Below are 19,368 nucleotides of genomic sequence, written 5' to 3'. Positions count from 1 at the left end.
ATCACCAACACCAGGGGGCCTTGCTTTCATCTGCTGGCAAAGCTCTTTGGTTTATAGGTGTCACAAGAGATCCTAAGCCGGCTCCCACAATGAGGCAACAAGACATTTCCGATATGAGCTAATGCTGCTGCAAAGCCAAACCTGATGACGCACAAATTGGATCCTTAAGTATGTATACATATTGCTCCCGGTCTCAAAATGTGTGTTTTTTTTTAACAAGGTGAACTGTGTGGGACTGCTTAATGAGAACTTCAGGCTATGCTTTAGGCATCATCGCTGAGAGATAATCAATGTTGTAGCAATGTTAAGAAAACAGCTCACAGTTTAAGGACACACTTTGACAATGTAGACTTCACAGTCTGCAATTTAAACTATGGAATGCAATTCTGCCCACTGTGTTTGTCATTGAACTGCCTGGGCACGAAAGGCCATAAAATATGTGCTTATTTCACCTGGTAATACCAGAAGGTAGAATAGGCACACCAGAACCTTGTAAAACCAGTTCTGGTTCTGGAAAAATGATTGGTTAAGGGGACAGCTTGATTCCATTAACTGTCTATTTCATTACATGCACAAGAAAAGAAAATATTAAATTAACAATCTGTATCAAACTCATGCCTGTTGAATTCAGACAGTATCGTATCAGTGTCTTCAAAGGTATCCTGTAGCCCCTTTTACATTAGCAATTACGGAAACTCATTTAAATAAAATAAAAAGTAAAAAGCTGGGGATCTCGTGACAAGCCTGATCCCAGCTGTGCTATTGCTTCAGCCAGAATGGTAATGTAAGAATTAACATGTGTGAGCGCTCTTAATGTTGCTTAACCGCTGATAAATGTTGCCCATAATTGGCTTAACGGCATTAATGAGGCCTCAATCAGAGCTACCTTAATGCACTGACCTTACATGACACGTGGGAAGAGAAACCCGGGCTCTTGGCTCTTCCGTTGTCACCTCTCTCCTGAAAGGACCATGAAACTAGCAGAGGGATGCGTCAGACTGGTCAAGTCGATTTGAGATGCGGGCGAAACGTTGCTTTGTAACGTTAAGAATGAAATAGGTCATCGCTAAAGCAAAGGATATGATTACAAGGAGCATCATTTTAACTTCCACCCAACAAGAAAATCCATACCTTTTAAATGCAAGACAAAAAAAGAACTCATGATGAAAGCATGAAACTGCAATATCACTTTTGAGTTGAAGAATGAATCACAACGGATCAAGAATTTCAAACAGACAATTGCAATGGGATGAAGTTGCAGCGAATGTTCATTTTTTTTTTTTTTACTCCTTACAATGGTAGGATCTGCAATAAAACACATGGCACCCTAAACCCTAATTTGCTGCATGCAATCGCAACCTGGCCTCATCATAGCTTTTAACACTAAACGCTTGGGGCTCCTGGCCCAACAATTAAAACCGGTACGTGGAGGCTGAGGACTCTCCCGGGGGCTCTGAAGCCAAGTTTAAGAAAATACAGGTGGACAGCTTCGCGTTCCCGTAGCACAGTCAATGCATTTGCAACCTCGGCCTCCTGTACCCTGGTTTTGCTCCACGGATGTCAAATTCATGTCTTAAAAAAACCACCAGGCCCTTCCACCTGAACTTTTGCCCTTAAAGTGCGCACAAGTACAAGCAGTGCACCCACGCCTCCTCCTCTTTATCTTTACAAAATCCAACATGCCAGCAGTGTGCACATTGCAAGCCAGGTATATGATAATGGGTGGGAGGTAACAAAAAAAAACATCCTAGACTCAAATCTTACAGTTGACACAGAATGAAACTGACCCTGAAAGGTTTAGCCTATAGGCAATAAGATAATGTGCTGCTATTTAGTCGGAGGACTGGGTGGGTGGGCGACCTAGTCGAGCACAGGAGTGCTTGAACTCTTCCTCTGTGGTCAAGGGTGTTCGTGACAGAAAAAGGGAAAATCCCCTCACCCTCAGGTTTTGTTTGCTACACTGACGTACACTACACAGTCAAACAAACAAAAAGGATGAAGAATATAATAATAGAATAACACACTCTGAGAGAGACCTTTTTCAATTGTACCTCTTGAAAAAATGGAATCAGATATAGCTGGAGAAAATATCCCCACCCCAATGCACACAACATAGATTGTCACAAGCTGTACATGGAACTTATCCTAATGAGAAGGGATCAGGATATTGGCTTGACTGTGTAATTTGGTGCACTATGATGGCCATGTATCAGGAGGGCAAGTCATTTTGCTTTAATGGTTTCCAAAACTCACAATTCAAGTAAAGTTCTGTGACATGTCACTGGTGCCCAGCGGCCATCTGGTTTTTCCAGCCAGTGTGCTCCTCGCCCAGGCAGCTTCAGCCCAGGAAGCCCCTTTTCTCTGACAAACGGGGAGCTAATATGAAAATTTATGGACATGAAAATAAATACATCTGAACGCCTGAAACAGACCAATTCATGGAATCTTAAGCTCCTAGAGCAACATCAATCTTCTCGATCTGAGATAAAAGCTTAACATTTAATCCTATAAATCCAAAATTCCCAAAGCACCCAGTTAAAGCATTATAGGAACAGGGAGGAGGAAAAGAAAGAGGGGGAAAAAAGCTGAGGAAGAAAAAAAAAAAGGGCAGGCTTTTGATTTTTGGTAAGCTCCTGAATTTCTTTCATAACTGGGGAAGCCACTGCTCCATGTGGGCCCAGGCCTCATGTTGTTCCAGGGAACAGGTAGTAGGAAAAGAAGATTTGTTTTTTTAAATCAGTAAGGGACTTCTTGGGCACACAAGAGGTTTATTGACCTATAGGGATTTATTTTAACAACTCTTTTCAACTTCTGGTGAAAGAACCCTAGCCCTCTCATATATGCGCACACACGTTGAGAGGGTGGGGCTGCAGCTTCCAAATTAATTCAGACCTTGAGGCACCCCCTTTGGTTAAATTGCCTCTAATTCGTATGATTGAGTCTTGGCTTGAGAGAAGAGGAGACAACGTTCTCTCTACAAAAACGGAATGGAGTTCCCGTCTTTTCCAGCAGCCCCTGATTGTCCATGGCACACGGCGAGAAACCTAATCCAGGAACATGTGTTTCTGTCCTCTTCGTTTTTATATGTATAAAGCACCAGAGGCTGATGCAATGCCGGGAGCACCATAGTGAGTGTTTGGCATTTGGGGGTACAGCACACATTGCGCCATCGTCTCCAGTGGGTCGGCATCAACATGGCAGGGGGACAGAGGCAGCCACAAATACGCCACGTGTCCCAATGTCACTTCCACAATCACTAGGAAGAGGGCATGTGAGGGCCTTGTGCCGAAACACTTAACCCCTGACCTCTACAGTGGAGGGAAAGCGTGTATCAGTCACTTCCCAGCTGTGTGGATGTCAGTCACTGTTTCTCTGGAATTTTACTTGGGCGAGATTGATTTGGCTCCAGCACCGTTCATGTGCAATTCATCACTCCTGCACGCATTTCAAAAACAATCCATGAGTAACACCCCAAATCAAATTCAAAATCAAGCAAAAGCAGACATGATAAAATAAGCACTCTGGAAAAAAGAACCTTGAAGTGACACACAGAGCTATATGGAACGACTTGCTGATTATTAAGGGTCTGTTACTCCTGGAGGGGTGTCAGATCGATCTCCAAAGTTACTTTACGAAAGAGGTACGCAGCTCAGTTCCTGAAGGGAAATTATGTTTTGTTCCAGCCAATTACCCTGGCTTCATTTTCTGAACTGCTACATACACCAGTGCTTGTTCACTCATATAATGGACCAGAGTAAACACCATTGCTAATGATACAAAGTCCAGTTTTCAAACATATCAGATAGAGAAGGGCTGCCGGGTGGCTCATCCAGTTAAGGCATTGGTGCATTATGTTTGAATCCGAACTGTGCCAATATTGACTGTGGCCAGTTGTCTCACAGGGGTGACATGCAATTGGTGATAGCATTAGCCTGGGAAGGGCGGGTTTAGCCAGTCAGGGGTCTGTGTTTTATTGCTCTCTAGTGACCCCTTCTGGTCGCCTGTGTGCTCATGGAGTGCTTGCCAAAGCTAGACATGAAATGTTTTCCTCAGGGTCAGCTCTGTGCAAAGTTGCCTGTGGGGTACAGTATAAAAAGATGCAGGCTGGGTCTCCTGTATAAGGAGAACCACAGAGGAGAACCACAGATGTCTTTACTTCCCCGAATCGGTAGTGGGGAACGCAGCACATATATGGCCGTAAACAAATAACTGGACATTAAAAATCAGGGTGGGAATTGGACGTTAAATCTTGAGCTAAAGAAATCAGATAAAAATAAACAATGACAAAAAAACAGATTAATATAAAAAATTACAGTGCCACTGAATTAATTACTGATTTAAATTTTAAAAAAGCGTCATAGCGGATTAAATAATGAGATACAGATTAATCAAATACCTAAACTTTTCAGACTGAAGCTTTCAGAAATAAGGACCCAACCCCAGCAAAAATACAAAGTTAAATTTGAAACGCCTGACCCTTCCAATACACTGGTCAGCCGTTAGTGCAGATCTGTTATTCCTTCCTTTAGTTTAAAGTACAATGCGTTCAGGCAGAGGCGCTTTCACCCCTCCAAGGGGTCCTGAACACAGCAGGAGCAGCAGGAAGGAACTGTGGGGGAAGGTTCTGGACACAACTCTCCATTGGACACGCGGGCCCCACGGTTTGTCAGGATCAGGACGAAGTGAAGAGCTACTCACACCTTGTGCTAAACATTTATCACTGGGCTTGATGACTTTGTGAGCAAAGTTCTTTTTGACTTTGGTTTTGAGGACCTGGGCCAGCTTCCCACTCTGTGAGGACACTGTGTGACTGCAAGGACCCTGTTCATACCCCTGACCCCAAAGCTTCAGAATTGCAATTAACAAGTGAGTGCTGGCTGCTCCAAACTTTCCTCTGGCTCCTGCGAGAGCCATTACCTCTACTTGACCTTCCTGGGACACGCCCTCTCTGCCGCCTGTAAAGTCCAGCTCTCCCACCATCAAAGCGAGCCTCGTGGAAAGAGGAAATGTGAAGGTCACGCGACCCATTTGGCTCTAGATTTGTGCTGGAACGTCATCAAGGCGACTGGACCGAGTCCCACGAGTGCCGCTGGAGACGCCTCCAGACTGCTGCGGCAGCCATTGTTTCTGAAGATCCAATGACATCTGAATTAGCGATTTGGCCACTTCTCAGACAACGGGGCTTAATTAAGGTACACCGCTGACACTGTTTAAAGCTTAAGTTTCCCAGCACCAGGGCTAGGAGGGCGGGTGGCTACCCAATTCATTCCTCTCTCTGGGGCAAAGGACACCAGCATGCCAGTGGCGTGTCTGCTAATTACAGACAGCGAGAAAAATATTATTGCACTCGTACTCATGAGAGAAGGAGGGATCAAAACCTAATATTGCACAGCTGAAAAGAGGGACCCCAGCACTCTTCTCTCTGGTGAAATAATTCTAGGAGATGAAAGGTGCTTCTTGTTTTGCTCTGGGGGTTATTTACACAAGTGCTGAGCATGGGCACATCTGGGGCGACTCTTTTGAACCTGCCCAACTGCAGGTAACTGCAGTCAAGGGCACAGAGTCAAATTCCAGGCACATGTGAAATTTCCAAAGCTTTTGAGTTGAGCTTCACTAACAAAACACGTGAGCCCTACCTCTCTTAAGACAAAACTATTTACAGGCATGGTTTGGAAAATACTTTGTGTTTCAGATGCCCTTCAAAACTCGAGTTCTGAATCTGACAAGGAAAGACAAAAGAGAAAAAAAAGGTCAGGGAAAGACAAAAGAGGAAAACAATGTTCAGAGAACGTAAATTCTTATTTCTTAGAAATCCATTTTTATGTTAAATGAACTTTAAGATGATTCACAATTTCAAAGTCAAACAAAAACATAATAAGGACACTATGATTGGTGTATATAGTATTTAATTGTACAGTAAGAAAAGATAATCTGCTCAATTGCACAGATGGTAAACTTGATATCAAGAATATTGATATTAAGAGGGTAATATTAACAATGCACCTTTGAAACCAAAAAATACACATAATAGTTTGGGGGGGAAACAAATGAACAGGCTTCCAGTGGGATTAAGTTGAAATGTAAATATGTCAGTAAACAGAAAAACCTTTTTCATCGTCTTTAGAGATCTAAGAAAATGTGGTTGTGTGCTGTTTTTGTGGGAGAGATAAATGCATTGCATCAAGAGAGCGAAATGACACTCATCAGATATTGGAAGAAACCCAGGGCAAATGTCAAGAACAATCAGTGGAAATCCAAACTAGTGAAACTATCAAAAGGTGCAGTGCTGGTGACCTAATCTGGACTAAAAGAGGTATTTAAGTGGAATGTTGAGCTAGATTGTTCAGAGTCTGGGGTCAGGGCTCGACAGAAAGACAGGCAGAAAACTGAGAGGCTGGAGTCTTCCTCGCTATATTCTCCCAAACAACACACATACAGTCACTACACCGCTGATCACTGATCGATACCTGACAAACGACGTGTGAAATTTGAGTAACAAAATGGAAAATAGAGGGAGAGAAGGAGAAACAGAATGAAAGAAAGAGAGCCAGAGACTGAGAGCAAGTGAGCCAGAGACTGAGAGAGAGAGAGAGAGAGAGAGAGAGAGAGAGAGAGACAGACAAACAGAGCTAGAGAACAAGAGAAATTCAGTAAGTGCCCAAATAACCACAAGCTCGAACCTTTTACATATAAAACCATGACCCTTAAGTCAGAAGCAGCTATGCAGTTATTTGCAGCCGTATATCTGGAAATGCTTAGAACCTTGTGTTAGGTTCCTTGTTTTAGACTCACTTTATGAGAATAAATGCAACTATACTCCACCCTAATTACACAAGATTGAGAACATTTCTTGTAAAGGAGAGCCAAAGTCTGGTCGCTTTAATGGCAAACTGTTATGTTGGGCACCATCAGAAGAAGGGTGGGTGACTTAAAATAGCTCCTGCATGAAATATAAAACTGAACAAAATGATGTTCTGTTCAGGGAATGAGGGGCCCTTGTGCTGTGATGCATGAGACAGCCATTAACGGTGGCTTTCACATTAATGATTATCTTGGTAATGCACTGTATTTAAACTGTATTGCTCTTTAAAAAAGTTGGGAAAGATGCATATAAAAACAGCAGAAAAATATTAAAATATATTAATTCATCTCAAATAAAATTTAACAGTGCCCTCTGCTTGTACCTGTGATTTGTTTTCTTCTTCTGTCATTTTAACTTACTTCAGTGGAATTTTAAAATTGGAGGGTTCTGTCAACATAGTTTTTTTTACTTTAAGACTGAAGGCAAATTATTCCCCTCTTTCACTTTGAGGCTGTTCACTATACATAAATGTACATGTAAACCTTGCTTCCAGGTGATAAATCCCTTTGGTTTCTATAAACTAATGCTAAAAATACACTAAGCAACAAGTCTGCACTGCAGAGTGCTGGTTGGCTGTCACACAGACGGCACGTCAGCACAGCACAGGCAGTACATATGCAAACCCAAATCCAGTGCATTCACTGCTTTCACACAGACGCAAGCAACCCTCTTTCAGGAAGAATGAATAACCAGCGAGTTATCCCAGTGCTGTTGAGCAGTGTGCATGTATGTGTGTGTACACGCATACACGCACAAGCACGCACACGTATGTACACACACTCACTCATGCACACGCAACCGTATGAAGTGAAACCTTGCAAGCCTTCTAAGGGACTTCCTGTGAAAAAATAAAAATGTCCTTCCCTTTTTCTTCTTTCATATTCCCCCCTTCACTTCCTCCACTTTAGTTAGGAGTGTGTCCAGATAATGGGGACCCATTGTGTCTCTGTCTCCACCTTTTTCAGGGCCATCTTTAACTCGCTGAAGGCTGCTGTGAGGTCGTCGTTGACGATCACTTTGTCGAAGAGGTGGCCGTACTGGCTCTCCATCGCCTGGGCGGAGGTGATCATTTCCTGGAAGTCCTCCTCCTGAGAGAAAAATAAAATGCAATGAAGAAAGTCAATCAGAAAAGTCAACACTGCACTCACACACCCACAAGTAGACCTTTCCCCTAACCCTTTGCTATCTAAGAACCAAACCTCAAGGAATTTTCATGATTTTCCCCTGAGATTCTACAGGCCTCATTTTCCTTTTTAACATAAAATATTCCAAAAAAAGAAAGACAAAAAAACCCTTCCCCCCCCCCTCCCCTTTGCAAGATTTTCTTTTTGTTTTTCTTCTTTCCAGCGGTAACAGACTGACAGGTTTTGAAGTCTGGGGTCAACTGTGTTAATTTCAATTTTGGCTCAGTTTAGACACTGCTAAGGAGCCGATCTGCGCACGCCACACGCTCAACAATCCTCCTCAGACATCTGCCTAATTTTTCAGTCATATTCCATCATCACCACCAGAGACATTTACTCCTTTGAGAGGAAAGCTATTCCTCAGAGGATATAGGTCAAGGGACGATGATTATATACGTTTCAAAACTTCTTTCATAGTTGGAATTTCCGCTTGTTGGTCACTCTCTCCCACCCATTTCTTAACATCAATAATGGTCCAACCACAGTGCAGTTGCCACGTCAGCCGCCATAATGACCCGTTTATGTTGCGTTTTAATGCCACATTCTCCATCAGGCGCCCAGAAAACACGGCCGTGTTCACGTGAGTTTTAGCTATCCTTTTTTAACAAGAGGAACACCGCATCCATTTCGCTTCAGGCCTCTGGCTGGACAGTCACACGATCCATCCACGCCAAAGGCACAAACACGCAAGGCTCCGAACATGCTCATGGCAAGCCTTACAAACTGAAGTTCAGAACCCTGCCCAGTCCTCTGGGATTGGAAACCACAGCCAGAGGCTACTTTTGCAACATTTCAAGTTTTTTTCCCCCTAATATCTGTTGATTAAGCAACAGGAAATTGAACACAGAGAGTGAGAAGAAACAGGATTACTTTAAAATCACATCACGCAATATAAGTAGAGCACAATCAAAGATCTCGCTCTCTCTTTCACGTGGTTAAAGCCAGCTGACCACTTGTACTGTCCACTCAGTAAAAGGTCCTTTTTTAGCATCATATGCCTCTCTCTCAGCTTTGAGGGGAAAATGTTTCAATGTTCCACTTGAAGCGATCTGAGCTGACCACTGCGCTTTCCCACGATGGACAGCGGCCTAAGTGGCTTTACTTAAGAAGTCAGGGCTGGCCTTCGACTGCCAGAGCTGAAGACTACAGGCCAATGCTGGCAGGACTCAATTAAGTTCCAAATAAGTGCCTGACTACCGGCTCTGTGGTGATTAGCTGTGTGGTGATTAGCTGGGTGCATGTCTTTCAATCTCAATTCAAATGCTACCAAATCATAAGCAGAAACCAATGGAAGCCAAACACAGAAAACAAGTTCCTTGGGCATATCCTCACTAGAATGCTGATAAATATACTACATACATTTTCCACATTCATGAATCCCTAAAAATGCAGTAACATTGTGCCTGTATTGACAAAAATATTAACGACAATCTCTCTCACTCACACTGTCTCTCCATCTTTCAGAGCCAATGAAAGGAGAAGTTATCAAGAGCAATGCCTGGTCATAAGTAGAAGATTTTATTTTTACACATCCTGTTGGGCCCATGAAGTAAAAATATGTTTTTACTATTCAAATAAAAGTGCACCTGCTTCTCTACCTCCATCTCTGTCTCTCTTTCTTTCTCTTTCTCCAATTCTTAAAAAGACCAGATTTGGATGGGGATTGGGTTTAATTTTTAAACAGGTTTAATTTTCTTCCTTTATACTGTTGAAGAAGTTGTTGCTTTTCAGGGGTATAGTCTACAAAGACAATAACCACCAAAATGGTGGCCTTCGTAGCCAACTTAAATTATTCTTTCTTGTCTGGCATCAGAATTTCACCATACAGTATTTATCCAAACATAATGTGGCTATGATACAGCTGCCACAGACAGATGTGACTAGGCCTGCGGCAGTGATTACCCACAACTATATTGAGTTCAAGACTGAAACGAATGTATTTTGGTAGCTTTAAAATGACATCAGCATCATAAGCTATGCTGAGGCTAAAACAATAGAACCGAACGTCTGGTCTGTTTTAATAATGAAAGGACTGCCCATGATTGCCTGCATAGACTGAACAGACATAGGGACCTATTTATTGTTAAAACAGATCAGACTCCTGTATTCTACTTTTTTATGGGGGTGTTGGGGGGGACAGCAGGTCGAGGATGAGATACATCTGTGCTTTTTCCACTATACATGCTTTTTCTCTCAGACTTCTAATAACCGAGATATGATTGCTTTAAAATGCTGTCAGTGATTTTAATACTACACTAAGATGAGGATCTCACAAAATGGGCACGTCATCTTAACATTTACCATGAGTTATTGAAAATTTATATTTGGGGGGGGGGGGGGGGGTGGCAGAAAAATGGAAGAAATTACTATTGTTTACTTGTTTACACAGTATATTGTACCGTTTTATATGTGATTCAATGAACATTGCAGAGTGCAGATGCCTGATGCGGTGAAGTTGAGGGAGTTAAAAATGCGCCATTTCAGCATGACTTTACAGTATGATGGCAACTGAAAAAAGGGGCTTCCACTGAACTACATAATTAAGCTGTTAATAAAATTAGGATCTCAGTCCATAAAAGGGGCTTGCTGCCAGCATGCGGGGGGCTATACAGTAGCAGCCCTGTCATAATCGGGATTCCTCAAGAGGCGGGTTGACGAGAGTATGCCGGGTGGTAACTCGAAAGACACAATTGCCAATAGCAAATTGGGGAGAAAAAAGGTATAAATATCTACAAAGTAAATTATTCATAGGAGCAATAACTGAAATTTGCATCTAGTACAGTCCTCTGAAGACACTTACCACATAAATACACTGTCTTACTGATTAGACAGAAGTGAGCTTTACTCGAAACCCTGTGTACTGACTGGGTGAGTCTGAGGTGATTATATTCAGCGGCATGGCGACCGGCTAATGATGAACTTTGGTTCATTAGGTTCAAGCATTTACTGTCAGCTAAAGCTCTTTAAACGAGCGGCAACCCCCACCCAGGAACCATTTAATATCTCTGGCCATATGGCCATCAGCACGCATGAAGACCACACTCTTGGTGAACTGTGCATGCGTGCAAAATAATCTTTTCAACATGAAAGCCCGTGAATGAGCCTGGGGTAACAGAAGAAGCACAGGAGCAGACGAAACGCAGAGCGGAGCGACCGCGACAGCGCGGGACGGAGGGCGAGGACCCCGGCCGCTGGCGGAACGCACCTGCGCCGCGCCCCTGGGGCTGTTTAAAGGCGACCTTGGCGGTTCGCGTGTGGAAAGTCTCCGCCGTGACGGCGGGGCCGGCCCTCGCCGTGGCCCCGCACAGACCTGCGCCGGCCGGGGGGGGGTGGGAGACACGCGAGCTGTCGACCCCACAGACTGGGAAAGCCATCAGTGCCCGACACGGGGCCCCCAGTCACGGTAATTGGTTTCATGTGGGTCTGAACTGAGTACGCAAGGTGTGCGAGATTGCATCATCTCTTCTGTGATCATGGCTGAGGAATTCTGTCTGTGGGTCTGTGTTAGAGATAAAGTCTGCGGTGTGTGTCTGGTAGAGGTTACTATAGAAATTAAAACACATTAAAAATTATAATCTGATAGTAAGCTTGCAGAAGTCACATGGCAGCGCTGACGAATGACTGGGAGACTTTCATTAATTTTTGCGTTCCAGAAAGAGAAGACAACTTGTGTATTCAATCGTCTTAAAGTGACTGATGAACATTTTAAGAGACAATATAAGAAGGAAAGATATGAGACAGGCCTACATCTATTTGTGACGGAAAGCAAAAAGCTAAACTACCCAAAAGCATCAAAACAAAAGAAGGATTGGTGCACTTCCTGATAGACAGAAATTTGATTACACTGAAATAAGATATATGTGTAACTGAAACCCATGTTACCGTATTCTCGTGTTTAAGATTCTCATGTGCATTCAGAATCACGTTCTGATGAAGGTGTAATTGTGCCATAATGAAAAAACATGACAGCATGAATTTTTCAATCACGGAAAAAATGAATAAAATCAGAAATATTCTATGTAATTAATTAACGAGTCAGCCGGAGTCTGTTCACAGCGGGCTGCCGTTTTTTCTTTCTCGTGTGCACTTGTGTAATATGGTGTTAGCGTGTGGTCCATCAACGTCTGCCAAAATTGGTCCACTAAAAAAAAAAAAACAACAACAACAAAAAAAGCTGACAACCACAGTGTCGTTGCACGTGCTGTTTTTAAACAATGCTGACAACAAAACCCCCAAAAGCCCACCTGTACCCCTCCGTGCCTTACCGTGAAAGGTTTCGCTGATCCCTTGTCGTCCTTGCTCGAGATGATTTTGGCATTCCTCCTGGACACCCGCAGGCGCTCTATTGGTGGAGGCTTCACGAAAACCACATATGGTTTAAACTCTGCCGTCCGCAAATGCTTTACGGTCTGCAACATGCAAAGAACAAACAAAAAAGAGTTGTACTGAATTTTCCTTTTTGAAAGTTGGTTTGAAACGTCTGTCCGACATGGCTACCCTAATCTTTAGCAAATTTCCTAACAAACTGCAATATGGTAGTAGTGTTACCACTAGGGGAAATGCAAATACAACACCTGCAAGGTAGTCCAGTGTCAGGTTAAAAATGAAGAAAACGCCCATTTTCATGTGTTTAGTGAGTAAAGTGAAATGCTGGCTGAGGTAGAAACAAAAATACAAGCATTTTAACTAAGATTTGTTGACACATTGCATCTGTCAAAACTGCATCTACTGCAACCGTTTCCCTATGTACCGTGAAACATACTATATGGCCCTGTTCTGTATTTACTATTCATTGTAAAAATTGTGCTTATGAAGACCCGTATATTGTATGTTTGGTACCACTGCATTTCAGTTTAACATAAAAATTGGATCAGGGGTTGAAAATAGACTTTGCAATAAACTTGCAAAAACACATCGCCTTCTTTTTTCGCACTCTTTAATAACGTCAAATTGCGTTGTCACCAAAAACATAAAGGCATCAATCAATTGTTAACACTGAGCTAGTATTGTGTCTCTGTAGGAAAACACTATGAGGGACTGAACTGTAAAACAGATGCTCCTGAGTTAATCCAGCTCCTCTGTCTCACATGATGGTGCCGACGAGACACGTGGCCTCTTTCCCTCGCGGCGAAGCCGTGAGCGACGGAGCACATTTGGGAAGCTTGCGGCATCGGCAGCGATTACCGCCATCTCCTACTGCGCCGGACGCAAGGGAGAACATGGCGGTGAGCTTTTCTGCCAGAATCGGCACTTTTATGAGGCCTTCACTCAACAGGAGCTAAACAACACGACCGGGCCCGAGACGACAAGGAGACTACACGGGACGACCGTGTGAAAAACACGCTTCACCCAAACCGCACACGGGATGATCTGGGCACAGCAATTTGGGAAAAGTGATCTGCCCTAAAACCACACATACATCATTACAGTTATATTCCTGAAGAAGCATTGTTGAGTGATCTGCACAACACTGCCCATCACTGACATCACAACCCTGTTACATCAATTCAGCTGCTCGGGTCCAATCTGTGGAAAGCGAAAATGAGGTTTCAGGGCCAAAACGATGTCTTTCCTCTGACCATGAGCTAAAAAAAATGAATATAGAAAACACTTCTTTATGGGTTATGTGTATCTTCTAGTTGTATGTACTTGCCATACTGCTGATAAGTACACAGGGAGTGCTGCAGCTAAAACATGGGCCTTCCACTGATAAACTCTTTTCCTCACTGAAAGACTCACAGTATACTACAGCAGAGCTAATGCTGATCAGAGGAGAATGGCATCCGTCACTGATGGAAACTGATACCCTGCTGCGGGGGAGTTGCTAGGAGGCAGCAGTAACCACAGCAATGCCAGCTGACTGAAGTCCACCCCACACTAGGAGGGCACAGTCATACGTGCTCCATCACCTGGGTTTCCTGGTCATAATCCACTGACGGCACAGTCCACATTCAGACCTGCACTGGCTGAGCTAAAGAGCTCATTCAATACTTTCAGAAATCTTCTTTATCATCTTCAATTGAAATTAAAGTGAGCTGTAACCATTCCAAAAATCAGTTTCTCAAAGCCTTGAGTGGTGACCGGGTTATCTGAGTGGAGGAGGGCTATGGGGGGCACTAAAACTCGCAAGATCACGTTATGAGATAGGGGCAAAACTGTGGTGCCAAGCAGGCAAAACACAGCACCTCCGAACAATGGCTCTTTCACGGGCTGCCCTCTGACACACGAAGGGGGTGCCCGGTGGGCGCTGTCAGTCACTCACATGGGGCTGCACGTCCAGCAGGCACACCTTATTCTTCGAAAGGACAGAGCGCACGGAGTCTAGGCTCGTCCCATAGTAGTTTCCCTTATACTCGCCGTGCTCGATGAACCTGTGGAAGAGACCCCAAAGTTAATTTTCTAACATTGCAGATTTCATTGTGCTTTTTCAAGGCCCTATTCCATAAAAGCATGTGTAACAGTTTTCATTTTTAATGGACACACCATTTGCTACATTTACATATATTACATTTATCTCTGTCATTACATGACTGGTTTTGTCATTTTAAGACAATGAACCCCACTATATCAATGCAGAAAATATAGCATGAGCATACTGTCTCTATGAAAAAACCTTTCATCGCAAACTATGTCAGGCAGGCCAGTTAAAACATTTTATATTCAACATATCAATTAAAATGCAGGAAGAAAAGGGTGTAGCCTACCACCATAAAAAACACACACTCACTTCTTGTCGGGAGTAACTCTGACTCTTAACAGTGTATATAATTAATTCCTGTACACTGAACTATTATAAATAATTACATAAAAACCCTACGACGAGTACACAAGTCTTCCACTCTTTAAACCTACAGAAAGGAACTCTTTCAACCACTGAGTAAGTTGTAGCTTTCTTGAGAACACAATTCCAGACATTTTGGCACAGTAATATTTTATATAATCTTCTGTTACATTTTAAATCAGTAACACCTGTTTGTTTAAACAAAAAACGTTATTTTTAAATGCAAATGCCAAGTCTTTCTTAATCTAGATTTCCTGAGCAAACTTAAAGAAAACAAACATTTTTCCATCACATAATCCTGCTCAATCATATCGATGAATTTAATAAAGTTCCTACTAGTATTTTTAGAACAAAGCTAGAGAAATCATTTTTAAGACAGAACGTGGAAAGAATTCCAAAACTGCATATCCCTATGTAGAAACTGTGAACTGTCATCAATGTGTATTAAATGAGATGTGATTCATTCAAATGTGACCATACTGTTTTGATACAAAACTTTGTCCATTATAGTAATGCTATAGTTCAGCCTGTGCTGGTCTGGGCAAGGCATCCAGCCTGCTGAGTGGTTTATGGCTAAACGGGAGAACCGTGGCCAGTGTTCATTTTTAGCAGGTTCAGGGCTTTCCTTGGGAAAGGAGCGTACGGGTCACAGGGGTCAGCATCTCGGCGCTTCAGAGGAGATTCTCCCCTTCTGGCTGAGGGCACGGCGGCGCATTGTTCTGCTAGCATGCAATGAAGCAAAACAAAAACAAGCCGCCTCTGGTTTTGCGCCTTATAATTACCCCTGTGTCCCTGTCCCCAGAGCCCAGCCACAGAGCAGCAATTCTCTCATTTACCTCTCGCTTACCAAAAACATCGCATGCCTGCGCCGTGCCATGCACCGCCTAAAAATACACCCCGACACTCTATACGCACACGGGGAAACGGCTTCCTCTTTGCGGCCAAAACGGGGAGGAAAAAGCATCCATCATTTGTGATGTCGATTCCATGCACTTGTTGACTGGCTGGGTTCTCAGAGCGGGTCACGGACCTGTCACAGCCACAACCGATGGAAAAAAGCTCTCTGTGACCCGCGCACTGAGGCCAGACAAGGGCCTGACCACGTCAAGTCTTTTAATTGGCAGTTAAGATGATGCTGGGTGGTGTTAGCATGCTCTGTACACACTGACTCACACTTTTTCCTCTCCCTCTCTCACACACGCGTGCGCACACGTGCCCACGCTGAATGCTGATAAACTGCACATGGAGGTTTGCGCAGAAGAAAAAGAGGAGAGATGGCACAGGTTGGAAAAGAAGAAGTATAGTGATCCCAAAAGGGGCCGTGCGGGTGGATGAGAGAAGGTTGGGAAAGCCCACACTGGAGTTGGAGGAAGAGGAAGAGGAAGACGCTCTACCTACTTGTTATTGTGGATGTCAGTCTCAAACAGGTGCTTGGAGATGAAGTAGTACTCCACAGCATCGCTCTCCTGATTCCTCTTAGCCCTGGTGGTGTCTGTGGGATGCAGACAGAGGTCAGGGTCATGGCAAGGTCACGGTCACAGCAGGGTCAGTCAACCTGTCCACACAACCCAACTAAAGCCCTCTGCATGTAAACATCACCATCATTCCAGACACAAACAAACTACTACAGATTTAACTTCAAAGTGAAAAGTATTTATATTATGTCTAGAAAAATGGAACCCTTCCACTCTATTTGCATCCAATATGCAAGCAGACAGTAAACAGTTGTTAAAGTCGTTTCAGATATACATTCACTAAAGAGCTTTACAAGGTGTATCTGAACCGACTTTAACACTGGTACCTACTAATATATAACACTGATCAATACCCTGACATTATACACTTTAGTTTTAGTATATAATTTTTTTAAAAGTCACAAAACATGGACAATATTCAGAACAATTACATAGAGACATTGCATCCATATCAATAAATGGACCAGGAATTTTTTTTTTTTTTTTTTTTTTTTTTTTTTAAGTCATCTTTAAGTCATGTTGTCTGGATCCATAAAACATCAAGAGAGCCTGAAACAGACAGGAATGCTAAAACCAGACAACACATTGTCTGTAGAATTAAGCCATAGTGTATGAACAGTGGAAGTACTTTATGGCCGCAACAAGCAAATTATGGGAAGGCAACATTATTTTTACGCCTTCATTAACATTAACACCAATATTTACTTGCTTGTAAATTTCTGCTATTAAAAACACTAATAATTAAATTCATTGAGTGTGGCTCTGGTGGACATGCGGGGGGGCATCCACATGGGCGGTAGTATTTTTAACAGAAATCGTAGAAGTCAGAGGTGCACGCAGTCCTGCCCCCGGGCTAATGGTCTGCACACTCACAACCAGCCCCAAAACAAACCGTAAACTTTTATCACCGTCCGTGGGCTGCCCGTGCCAGGACTGCGCTCTGTCGAAGATGCGTCCTTTTACCACATGGGGGTCGTGCACCATGCAAAAAAGGGCTGTGGAAGCTCGCGGGCAAACGGGGCCACATTTTTCCATATGTATTTGAGTCTGGGAGCGCAAGTGTCCCCCTCCCTTCCGTAAAATCTTTCCAGGGATACTTCTGCAAAGAATAACTCGCTCATCAATGCATTAAATGCATGGGCCCTTTTGAAAAGCAGCTCTATCGCTGACAGGTTGTCATGAGCCATGGAGGCTGTATATATTTATGCTTCTGATGGCAGGGCCACAAAGTCGGATTCCAACCTAGCGCTGAAAGGAGTGGCACAGATGCTTTTTAGCATCTGCTCCGTGGCGTAGGAAATACTCACAGCCGAACAAAGGAATTTCAATTTATTCGTTTTTGAGTGACGCATTCAATCATGGAAAATAACCGTAAGGCTGGAACGCAATCAAAAATCGTCAACGCTCTGCTCTAATCACTAATTACGTACCTAGTGTTACTGGCTGGAGGCTGTTTTATATTTTCATGGAGGCAAAAAAAAAATCATAATGCAAAACATGAACCAGTACTCCAATGGTGTTTTTGGTTTTTTGATTAAGGGGTAAAGTACGGTAACACTTTTGTTTTGATCCCAGCAAACAGTAAGTGTTAAATATGCCTGATTAATATAGTCTGGCAACAATTTTAACAAATAAATACTTTCTGAGTTGCTTTTCTTTCGAATAAATCCCAAAGTTTAACACCCTGTCTCGGACAAAGCTTATATGCAAGCTGTGCTGTATAAGAGAAAGACTAATGTAGGTTACATTTGCAAACAATTAACAGATGTGGAGGAAAAAGTTACAATGGGGTTTTAATACTAGTGACATTTCAAGTGTGAATAAATGCAGTGAAGACTGTGAATAACCCACATCCATTATGCACTTGTGTGGAACAAACACGGCAATTAATTTAAAGTGTTACAATTTCCCCCCCCTTACCATCCCCAAATATACAATTTACCTCGTTACTTTGCTAAAAACGCATAAAACACACAGTTTAAATTTGCTCTAACATGACAGCATTAGACCTCGCCAAGTGAAGACTTTGCCCCTCAACCCCCGATCCCCAAAAAGCTCTTAATGGCAGCGGCCGCGGTCTCCGTCGAGCACCGCGGTTGGACAGCGCTCAGGAATATGGCGAGCCGTCATGTGGTCCTTATAGAGAAAAAGGAGCAGGAGGCAGAGCCAGAGTATGAGGCACTGGAATGGCATGTCTTCAGGACGCAGGAGAAGCTTGGCTCCCCCGCTCTCTGGGGCTGTTGGACAGCTACGCAAGAGGAAACACTCCACTGCTCGAGCAGCACTGCCTCCCAGACTGAGAATAGGCCTGTAAATTACTCAGTACCAACCACCCATGCACATCCACAGTACACCCTCCATCAACTGCACAAATCTCAGCTAAAGGACATACAGAGTGGCATGTAGATCCCTGCAATCCCATTAGGAGCTTCCTTTGCAGCCACCCTGGCATTGAACATGCGTTTCAGTATGATAGTTTGTATTTGGACACAGTGGCTTGAACTGAACTGTCTGTAAACTGTGTTCTACTGCCACACGCATTTATTATATATGTTTTTACACCATATTCACTGTAATGAATCTCACATGGTTTTGTTATTCCTGCCCCAAAAACATCCAAGATGCAGGATGTGAGAAACTGAGACCGTGGGCTCATCGACTGTGGTTCCAGTTTTGGATTCTCTAAACACTAAGCCACCATGTTGGTCCAAAAATATCATTACATTGCATTGCGTGACCCATAGTACCATGTCCCCATACTACACTGATGTAAAAGCAAGTGCTCCTCAATGTAACTCACAGAATATCTGGGTAATTTTGCAGTAATGAGAAGATTAGGGGGGTTTTGAGCAGGTTTCCACATGTTCACATCTAGTGCACCAGGTGGGCTGGGGGTTCAGAATGGACCTCCCCAGGTGACAGCGAGGTGGAGGACTCACGTGGGATGGTAACGCTGAAATGCTGCGGGTCCGAGATCAGCAGCTTCCTCTTGAGCTCGTTCAAACCCACCCCCGTCGGCCCTGAGGGACGGACACAGACAGAGAACAATTACCTTTTCGTTTCACT

The 19,368-nt window shown here is 43.4% G+C and overlaps 1 protein-coding gene across 5 annotated transcripts in view; it reads right to left on the bottom strand.

The window, feature by feature from the left end:
• Positions 1 to 5,888: 5,888 nt before the first annotated feature.
• The window catches only part of mpp7a (membrane protein, palmitoylated 7a (MAGUK p55 subfamily member 7)), a 129,023-nt gene continuing 115,543 nt past the window's right edge, over positions 5,889 to 19,368 (bottom strand). For all 5 annotated transcript variants that reach the window (XM_035413679.1, XM_035413681.1, XM_035413680.1 and 2 more), the window contains 5 exons: positions 19,242 to 19,322; positions 16,226 to 16,319; positions 14,309 to 14,417; positions 12,312 to 12,455; positions 5,889 to 7,950 (listed from right to left, as the gene is read on the bottom strand). In XM_035413679.1, the coding sequence (XP_035269570.1) occupies positions 7,771 to 7,950; positions 12,312 to 12,455; positions 14,309 to 14,417; positions 16,226 to 16,319; positions 19,242 to 19,322 (608 nt within the window). In that variant the 3' untranslated portion in view covers positions 5,889 to 7,770. The remainder of the gene's footprint in view (positions 7,951 to 12,311; positions 12,456 to 14,308; positions 14,418 to 16,225; positions 16,320 to 19,241; positions 19,323 to 19,368) is intronic.

This window comes from Anguilla anguilla, chromosome 4, assembly GCF_013347855.1.
Source record: "Anguilla anguilla isolate fAngAng1 chromosome 4, fAngAng1.pri, whole genome shotgun sequence".
Lineage (NCBI taxonomy): Eukaryota > Metazoa > Chordata > Actinopteri > Anguilliformes > Anguillidae > Anguilla > Anguilla anguilla.
The sequence above is the reverse complement of the archived record's forward strand: the minus strand, read 5'-3'. Positions and strand labels throughout refer to the sequence as shown.